This window comes from Wasmannia auropunctata, unplaced genomic scaffold (assembly GCF_000956235.1).
Source record: "Wasmannia auropunctata unplaced genomic scaffold, wasmannia.A_1.0 LD334530.1, whole genome shotgun sequence".
Lineage (NCBI taxonomy): Eukaryota > Metazoa > Arthropoda > Insecta > Hymenoptera > Formicidae > Wasmannia > Wasmannia auropunctata.
The window spans coordinates 33,925-44,394 of NW_012028360.1; the positions used below are offsets into that span (position 1 = coordinate 33,925).

The window sequence follows — 10,470 nt, forward strand, 5'->3', positions numbered from 1 at the left end:
GTGAAGTCCGACGAAGTCCCATGAAGTCCGATGAATTCCGGTGTAGTCCGATAAATTCCGATGTAGTCCAGTGAATTCCGGTGTAGTCCGATGAATTCCAGTGTAGTCCGATGAAGTCCGGGAAGTCCGGTGAAGTTTTGAAGTCAGAAGTCCAGGTGTACATATATTTTCTGAGTGGTTACCCCCTCGTTAATTTTGTAAATTTACTTTACAAAAAGAACGTATGTTTCTACTGTATGTAGTTTCTATGCTTAATGCACTCTTTTACTGTTAATCTGATAGCGAATCGGTAAAAAAAAAAAAAAAATAGGGGCCTCAAAATTAATTTCAATTATCTCGTTTTTCTTGTGGAAAAAATTATTCATTAACAATGACGATTGTAATGTGAGTAACATGACAACATATTCACAAACGCATATTCTATATGGCACTAGGAAGCATTAATTTTTTATTTACATGTATTTTGAAAACAACTTTTTTAAATAAACGATATAATAAAATCGAGATAATGCAGTTATAATGTTGTTAGTATATTTGTATATTTGTCTTGTTGTTAATTTCTTAATTTTTTAAGAGATCCTTACAATTTTCCTCTTTTTTTATTTGAAATCTCCGTTTTATTAATATTTCTAAGTGGCATTTCATAAAATTTGTTTCTATATGTAAGTTGGAGAACATTTAAGCAATAATAATATTTGGATGTTATATATAGAAATATGATTTTCGTTTATCTAATCGTACTTAAGGAGGTTCGTTCACTTGCGGGGGTAGGTGGCAAGGGGAGTATGCTATAGATCTGTCTTGGTCGCTGCATTGAACATGTATTCAAACACATATACATGTCATAAGACGAAGTAAGCAGCAATGTAACCTCGTTAGTATTTAAAATGTCAAATAGGCATACTTTCATCACTTTCTTGCTTGTATACAAAAAAATTATATGGTGGATGGAGTTCAAGTTTTGCAAAAACATAAATAAAGATTTGCTCTAATTATTAATTTTTACGTAAATGGAAGCATTTTAAATGTATGTAATTATGTGATATATCAATCATGTAATGCAACTGTAAGATAACATGCATAAAACTCTAATTTTAGTTTTTTTTTCTTAAAAACCATACGGTTAATTGGTTTGAAATTTTAATATGATATTAGTTTCGTTTTAAAGAATATTCTATATAATTTTTAAACAGATTGAAGTATTTTGATTTTGCTATCGAACCTTCTTAAATTATTTAAATGTGTATTTTATCTATATTTTCAATTATTGCAATAACAGAAGGATGTACACAAAAAAATATATTTTCTTTTCTTGATTTTGAAATTGATATGCTTCATTAATATTTCTGTTGATATTTCATAAAGCTTACTTTATAACCATAATCTTTTGTAAATTGGAAAACATTTTAGCAACAATAAGCAATAATGTTTGAAAAATTAGAAATATGATCGTTTTAATTTTATACTTAAATATTTATATTTTCATATTTAAATTATCAATATGTATATTTTATTTATATTTTTAATTACTATTGCGAGAGAGTTACACAACTTCAGTTCTGTATCCCTTGAACTTATTTTATTTTCAATTATTCAATTTTCTCACGATAAGATTGAGATTTCTACGCCTTTCCAATTCATTTAAATCAAATGTTTACTAACTTGATCTATCCGACGAAAATATTTTTCAAAATTATTTCAGAAATATTTTTCGAATTATTTTTCTATCAATATTAAGTGAGAAAATACGTTCAAATTCATATAATAATTTTGAATTCATAAAAATTTAAAAGCAATTTTTATTTCTATAACAAATAACCGCGACTCTTCAAGCAATTTTTATTTCTATAACAAATAACCGCGACCCTTCAAGCTCCTAATATATGATCCGGAATCACTGCGACGATAAATAATTATAATACAAAATTACAAATAGTCTTGTTATTAATTTTTCGTGAGCTCACCATCGTCGCGAATTAAATCATCCCATTCTGTACATACACGCATGTATGCGCGCACGTGGGAGCGGTAGTACAGGGCGCTTCAGCGTCGCGGGCCAGTCCTGGATCGACCACGTGTTAGATGAAGACGGTGCAGCCCGCCTGGCTCTATCCATCTCCGTCCATTGCGGGCGTACACTGTACACATGATACATATACGCGTAGAGACCTGGAGGGGCTGAAACGCGTGAGGTGAGAGACGTCGGTCGAGGCGGGGCGAGCTGAGGTGGAGCCGAGGGGAAGGGGTGAGACCGGTGCGGGGTGAGATCGTGTGTATGCGACGTCGTCAGTCGTCACTCGTCGTCGGTACTCGGTCCGCGGTTGTCATTCGTACTCTCTTCGTGCTATAGCACGTCGGTCGACAGGTGCCACGATACATACGTGCATAACGAGGTGGCGTAGAGCGTAGAGCAAACCGTGTGTGTGAAGGGGGTTGTGTGTCGTAGGTACCCTCTCACGCGCCTGCCGCTGCCGGAGCGCTCGTCATCGTCATGGCTCCGTACGCGTGGTCCTTCCGTGGGAATCTCAATCGGTTCCTCGTCGACGTGCCAATCCTGCAGTGCCTGATCGTGCTGATGGGCCTCTTCAATCTCTCTCTGTGCCTCTACGAGGATCAGGTCGGTAAATTCGATTGGTAAGTAATCGAAGCAACCTCTAAATAATGCAGTGAGGTGTGGAGAAGGAGGGAAACAGAGCGCCGTGGGAACCTTATCACGAGGACCGTTATACCCGTTGCGTTTTTTCCTCTATCACCCCGAGGTGGCTGGCTGACTAGAACTATAATCGCATTCGCGGGATGTTACAGGAGGCAGAACTACGTCGGGAAAATTAAATTCGCCAGCTTCGACACGGTGTCCACGGCGAAGAAGATTATCGTCGCTACCGAAGAGAACGTTATTGCCGCGCTTAATCTGAAATCGGGTAAGTAAAACTATTTATGATCTCTCTCTCTCTCTCTCTCTCTCTCTCTTTCTTATCTTTTTGCACGTTACTCGCACCTGTTCGTTTACGGAGAATGCGCCGCACTTTTTATTTCCGATTTCTTTGGCGTTTAATTACCATTTCTATCTTCCCGTATATCAATGATGATTACAATGATTAAGCACATCTTCACGTGCGCACTTATATTACTGAATTTAAACATTCCACGGTAAGTATCGGTTACGAACCAAGAGATGTAATTTGTATAGATCAGAATAAATGTATTAATGATATTTATGATGTAACAGGCCAAATATTGTGGAGGCGAGTGTTGGAGAAAGGTTATGGCGGGCATATCAGAACACTGGGAGGTGTCGCGGACGGAGATCTGATATCCGTAAGTGGAGGTGTCCCCGCCATCGTTCGTGCCTGGGATTTGGCGACCGGGCATATAATTAACGAATGGCCGATAGCCGAGCCGAATAGCGACAGGTTTGTGTAGAATGATTATCATTTATTATTGAATTATTGTTTTCTCCGTATACATACCCTAAGGTGGTTTTATTGCAACGCCAACTCGATAGTGTCATGTTGTCACATAAACGTTACACAATCGTATATGTACAGTCTATGCAAAATGATTTTATCGAATTACGCTTGTTTTTATTAAATTATTAGTCATATGGAGGGACTAACTTCTGACTGGGACTTGCTTGATAAAACCACCTTAAGGCGGAGCCTTAATTTTATTTCTTGTTCTGGGTTAATAAGAAAGCCACAAGTATGTTTATTCCTAAATCTTTAATAATGAGAGTCGATAGAAGAAAGATAAGGTGTAAGCTTCTCCGATTATTATGTACTTTACAAGGCTAGGGATATATCTAGTCATTTGTTAAAAACTCTTGAAAACTTTGTACATTTGTGTAAAACATAATTCATTGCTTTTACAGACTCGCATCTCCGTTTGTATCGTTTTCTACATTGGGCTTGTATTCCGCTGACAGGTTTTTTCATTTTTATTCAAAGCACAGTCAATAATATATGTACACTTGGTTCTGTAACTATGCATTTTGAATTAGGTTGCTTAAATTCAGCATTTTGTCTTTTTATTCATATGATCACTCCCCTCCTCCCCTCTCCACACACACACACACACACACACACACACACACACCTACACAATAGAAGATAAATATCTGAAGATTTTTTGTTGCAATGAAAAATTAATATCTTATATATGACTGGTTGTACAAAGCTATGGAGATGTTTTTGTGTTACATATTTCTTTTTAAAGCATATGTAGCTGTACACAGTTTATCGTTTTCCAGGATAAAAGATGTAAAGTGGCATATCAAAGATGGAACGTTGCATCATATATTACCTATTTATAATAGCGGAGTGGAAGTAACGTCTTACGATAGCAAAACTGGAGAGAAGCTAAAGACTCGGAGGGTTTCTGCGCCATTTATAACTCGAGAAACGGAGTAAATATTTTTAAATTTAGATCACTTTTTTGCTGTACATCAAATTTACACATTAAATTTATTTATGTATGCTATTATTTTAACAAATAATCTTTTTCCAACGTGCCAACATGTTATTTATTTCGATATTTAAAATGGCTCTATTTTTGCTCAGGTGTGTTCTAGCAGCTCCATACTTGGCATGTTTAAAAGGAGACAGTTCTCTAGCTGTAGTATTCTTAGTACATCTATTCGATACTAATGCACAGTCACAATCAGTTACGATAAATACAATATTTGGGGCTGGCGCCCAAGGGCCGTATAAACTAGAGTCTGTACTCGGAGAAGGACCTGTAATTTCTATTAATGCCGATAACGATCAACGAAAGCGGATTTTAGTTATCGGAGAATTTCCGACTCCCATACAGAAAGACATCGACGGTGATGCAACTCTTTATGTTGTCTCCGTTGACAATGAGAAGATACTTTTGGAAACAACATATAAAAATGGAGTAAATATCGAAACATATATGCTTCTCTATTTTTAAAGAGAACGTTTATTAGTGCAGTTTTTTTCACGAATTTTCTGCTATTTTACTTCCAGAAAATAGAAATAACGGCTACAAATCTGTTATCGTCCGCACTCATACCTGATTTGTCGGTTACTTTGACTCACGCTTCTATACAATCGTCAACCATAATGGCATCCGTTTGCCCGCGGCAAACGAAAGGCGTAACATGTCGTCATTTGTTATCCTCGCAAGATCACAGCATCGCGTTGTTACAACACAATAAACTGGTGTGGACAAGGGAGGAAGCACTCGCCAGTATTGTGGCCGTTGAAATTATGGAATTACCTATGTCTGACAGAGATCAAGCTATCGAAACGGAATTCGATCAGAAAGAGAGTAAGTAAGATTATATGTTAAGTATAAAAAATTAAAAAGGATTTTTTTTCATTTCTCACGTTGAACTTGATTGAATATTTTCTACTCATAATATTTTATATGTAACTATGTTGATACAGCATAACATAAATTTTACTTGTTTCTTTTGTCACTAAATAAAATATGTCCAGAAATAAGATAGTATATCTTTGTTGACTTATAACATATCAAATGTGTGAAACACATTCTTACTCGTACTTCCAAGATATGTCATATGACTTACACTCTCCTAACTATTAAATTACATAGAGTTTTGTTTTAATTGTTACCGGATGGTAACGTGTCAGGTGTCTTCAATCTAGCCTTATGATTATGTGGCACAATTACATATAATATTATTTGAAGGCTATGAAAAAGCTTGTTGTTTTAATTAATAACGCTCTTATTAAAGCGACATATTGTTTATCGACATAACACAACAATTCAATTTCTAATAACAATCTATATACCTGTTAAGTTATATTAATTAACTCTCTTTTGTGAATGGCTGCTGGCAGGTATTGATGTAGACAGTTCATGTAAGTAGTGGAGGCAGGAAGGCTGGTTTTAATGCAGTACTTTTGTTTTTATTGCTATTTACAGACTTACATTTGCATGGTATAACATTTGTGATGTATAGGCTCCTAAAGATATTGAAAGATGTAAGACGTATATATGTGTGATTATCTATATAGGATTCCCTGAAAATAATATAATTATTACATTGCTATCTGCATGACATAAAATATCTACATTTGGATATGGTTGAGTTCGGATGTGTAAAGAAAATATTGTTAACGCAATTTAATTTAATATTATTATATAATTAAAATAGTAATTTCATTGATACGTGATATCTAGCTGTGTAAAAATGCATGAAAAGTTTTTTGATGACCTCTATAATCATCGTATATGTAAAAGTCATTAAACCTGCTGAGAGAAATTTTCATATCGCAATACAACGGCTTAATAAATATAGCATATGCAGTTTGTTATTACTCTACTAGACATCGTCTAATTTCTTATATCCTTCCGCTGTATCATCCAACCTACAGATTTCGATAATACAGTTCATTCGGGGATGTGTGTTTTCTAATTCTACTTTGTTGTTTTTAAACAGGGGACGTTCTAAGTATGTTTCTTCGAAGGATTACGTCACAGATTAACCAGGCCAGAGCATTCTTTCAAACGATACTGGATTTGGTACCTCAGCAATCCAATCAACGTATTGATCTGGTGCAAGATAAATTTGGCTTGCATAAAATGATCGTGGCCGTTACATCGGCTGGAAAGGTATGACTCCATGTAGACCATGAGGCATCTCGTTATTATAAATCGTTACATTCTAAACTGTTTGCAGCTGTATGGTATCGAAACCAGAAAAGGCGAGATTATCTGGCAACTCAGGCTGCCTAATATTCGTGGTTTTACAAAATTGTCTAACATGATGATTTTGTACGTGCAAAGGGGCAGCAGACATTTCCCTCACCCTGCTCAGTGTGCGTTGTTAGCAGAAGACAAGGTAAGAGGCACATTTATATATTCAGGAGTAAATGTATAAACCACATTCACTTCATTCTGATATCGCTTTTTTATCGTTACAATAGGAAACCGGAGAGGGTGTTATATTTACTTTTAATCCGATTACCGGACAGTTCTTGGACGGACTGGTGAAACTTGGTTACAAAATAAAACAGTCTATGTTATTGCACGTAGCGACCGATGACTTTTTACGTGGTATTCTCATTCTTGATGCGCGGGATAAGGTTCATGTTTATCCCGACAGCGCTACCGCAGTTGCAGCTTCACTCGGGAAAAACACGTACCTCTTTACTGCCGATCAAACTACAGGAATATTATCCGGCTTCTCTCTTTCATACAGCACAACTCAGGTTTGTTACATGTAGATGTATACTCAACATATAAATTTATATCAGTTTTACTATATCGATAATCCTGATTTTTAATGGTACAGGAACTAATCGCCCATAAAGTATGGGAGTTGTTGCTGTCGCCAAGAAACCAAAGAATAACGCAAGTCGTGTCGAAAAATCCGATAGAGCGTGTACACTCCCAAGGAAGAGTCTTAAGTGATAGATCAGTGTTGTATAAATACATTAATCCTAATTTAGTGGCCGTAGTGACAGAAGGCATCGGACATGCCCATAAAAGTAAGCATATCCCTGCCCGTCATTGTGTAAGTCGATACTATTTATCGAAGATAAACGTTTAATATTTTCTTATTTTATAGATACGCTTAATTTATATCTACTAGACGTAGTATCCGGGGCAATGATTTTTTCTATCACGCACAAAAGAGTACGTGGTCCAATCCATATTGTGCATTCGGAAAATTGGTTGGTTTACAGCTATTTTAATGAGAAAGGACGTAGAACAGAAATCGCTACGTTAGAACTCTACGAAGGAAAGATACAAAGCAACACTACAGGTGAAAACCATTTTCAGTCCCTGTACATCTGCATTATCGAAAAAAATACTACAATTGGTTGTATATGTTTTAACTTTAAGATGGAAAAAATATTGACTTTTAAGATGTTTAAAGACCACTTATATCTTAATGTTAGAAAATATTTATAGAAGAATGCTGGACACAGTCGAAAAATTTTTATTTTTAAAACTTCCGATATAACTAAACAATTAGAGTTCTCATTACTCTAAATTAGTTTCGAACATTAGCTATTTTTCGAAGATGCAGATATATTTGTACCATCAATTTAATAATTTATATCGATTGTTGGATTGTTGTTTCAGTATTCTCTTCTTTAGCAACAACAAAATTGCCAATTGTAGAAAGACAAGCTTTCATTTTTCCCGCATCTATAGAATATATGCAGGAAACAATCACAGAAAAGGGTATCACAAGCAAACATATAATAGGTATGTAAAATTATGGCTCGATAAATTGAAAAGAAAATTCAATTTTAATTATTTGAATGAGTTCAGATATAATTAAATGGTATGCGTACGTATATATTTAATTGTGGCATTTTTATTTCCAACAGTGGCTTTAGCCAATGGTGGAATATTAGAATTGCCATGGATGATGGTGGATCCACGACGGCCTATTAATCCTGAAATGCGAGAAGAAGGAGTAATACCGTACATGCCAGAGATTCCAGTCCATATGGATGCTATTATTAATTATAATCAAAGCGTTTCTAGGGTTATGGGTATTCATACTAGTCCCAGTGGCCTTGAAAGTACTTGCTTAGTTTTTGTACATGGTCTTGGTGAGTATGAGTATCAAACATTTGACTTTAGACTCGTATTTTTATAAGTGACTTCTCACACACAAAATGATTGCGACATTTGCAGATCTGTTTTACACAAGAGTAGCACCATCTAAAACATTCGACGTCCTAAAGGAGGACTTTGATTATTATCTTATTGTGATAGTACTCGCGGCGCTGTTGATCTCATCGTACATCACCAAAAAATTAGCATCCCAAAAAGCTCAAAAGCAAGCATGGAAATGATGCCTCGTTTTTCTAGAATTGTGTAATATTTATGAATCTGTTCACTATAGGCAAGAATTTTTCCTAAGCATAACTTGTAAGATATACTGTTTTATAAATAGTTAATTTTAAAACACAAGGTAAAACGCTAATACTTTATTATCTTACCTAAAAATCTTTCAATCGTAAATCCTAAATAAAAACATACGTAAAAAAATATATTTTACTTTGTTAATTTGGTACAGAACGCACATATGCGACGATGAGTCTAATTATTTAAAGAATGATGATCAATGTATGTACGAGAGTGGACCATGATCATTGATCGTTATAATATTGATGATTGATTGATCATTAAACTATCATTAGAATAACTGATAACATGCTCAAGAATTGCTTTTTTATTAATTGTACAGCAAGTTCTGTAAAAGGTAGGAAATTTTTTTTTCGTTATTTGTACACTTTCAATATAAACCAACAAACAAAAATCGGCAATTTTTATATACATGGAGACATGAATAAAATTATGTTTATAATGCATTTTTTGCAATAAAAATATTAAAATATCAATATATATGAACAATGGTAAATAGAGATAGACATCTGTTTGGTACAACAAACGAAACATGTGATTATCATATATTAAGTATCATGATAATCTATAATAACGTTAATAAATAAATATTAAGATAATTTTACTTTCACGGTTGCAAAATATGAGAATTTGCGTACGATATATTTTAATTGCATCTTTCTCTGTAATCCATAAGTCTTCGTAAATAATTATTTATAAAGGTATATGTAAGACTATGCATTTTACTTGTATATTATAGGTATTTCAAATTTCTCGCAAATTCTTGTGATAAATTTTCTTAAGAATATCATCACATAGAAGGCTTACAAGAAATATAAAGAAATGTGATTTCAAAAGAATAAAATTGTTCTTACTGTTTAGTAGAAAAATTTATTTATATATACATGCACCTTCAGCTTTTACTTTATCTCACTGATACATTATATTTACATAATTTTAAAGAACTAAAATATTCTTAATTGAAAATACTTCAAGATAATAAGTTGAAAAAGACATAATTATTTGCATTTATATGTGCATTTCTCTTTGAAATAGTAGGCTATTTCCAGACTAGGGAAAGTTGCAAGAACTTTAAATTACTTTGAAAGCTAATTTATTACTTTTTCACTATTTCAATTTCTAATTTCAAAATCAAACAAAAACGATTTATCAGCATGTGTAAAAAATGGAATTAATATTAAATATAAAATTTATATTGAGATGGCGCGCGCGCGCGCGCGCGCGTGTGTGTGTGTGTGTGTGTACAAAGTTGAATGCAATATTTATTATCATATATATATATATATGTATATATATATATATATATATATATATATAAAAAAGCTAATTTGAAACTGAAAGGATTATATGTAAATATCATATACCTATATATAATATATGTCATATATATGTATATCAGTATATGTCGCAGGCTTTTTGTATAATCAGCCTTTTTGCAAAATGACACCTTTTTGGATAACGCCAAGAAAACTAACCTAAACCTAACCCAAACCATTTTCGAAGGCGTTATGCAAAAAGGCGTTTTTTTGCAAAGAGGCTAGCCTTTTTGCAAAACGGCTGCTATATATACATATGTATATATATATATAT

At 34.0% G+C, this 10,470-nt stretch overlaps 1 protein-coding gene across 2 annotated transcripts; it reads left to right on the forward strand.

Moving 5' to 3' along the window:
* The first annotated feature begins 2,245 nt into the window (after positions 1 to 2,245).
* On the forward strand, positions 2,246 to 9,740 carry LOC105458435 (ER membrane protein complex subunit 1). 2 transcript variants are annotated; one of them, XM_011703740.1, is made up of 15 exons: positions 2,246 to 2,634; positions 2,806 to 2,921; positions 3,230 to 3,413; positions 4,250 to 4,405; positions 4,560 to 4,896; positions 4,989 to 5,292; positions 5,829 to 5,849; positions 6,431 to 6,603; positions 6,671 to 6,832; positions 6,918 to 7,202; positions 7,286 to 7,481; positions 7,562 to 7,759; positions 8,083 to 8,208; positions 8,334 to 8,561; positions 8,647 to 9,740. In XM_011703740.1, the coding sequence occupies exons 1-15, from the start codon at positions 2,492 to 2,494 to the stop codon at positions 8,805 to 8,807; spliced, it is 2,790 nt and encodes a 929-aa protein (XP_011702042.1). In that variant the 5' UTR covers positions 2,246 to 2,491; the 3' UTR covers positions 8,808 to 9,740. The 2 variants fall into 2 exon arrangements, with proteins under 2 accessions (XP_011702042.1, XP_011702043.1); XM_011703741.1 differs by lacking the exon at positions 5,829 to 5,849 and having other exon boundaries at positions 2,247 to 2,634.
* The last annotated feature ends 730 nt before the right edge of the window (positions 9,741 to 10,470 follow it).

Coding starts and splice junctions, on each gene's coding strand:
- LOC105458435 (XM_011703740.1), top strand. CDS start 2,492: ATGGCTCCGTACGCGTGGTCCTTCCGTGGGAATCTCAATCGGTTCCTC. Junction 4,406..4,559: donor TTTATAACTCGAGAAACGGA/GTAAATATTTTT, acceptor ATTTTTGCTCAG/GTGTGTTCTAGCAGCTCCAT. Junction 8,562..8,646: donor AGTTTTTGTACATGGTCTTG/GTGAGTATGAGT, acceptor CGACATTTGCAG/ATCTGTTTTACACAAGAGTA.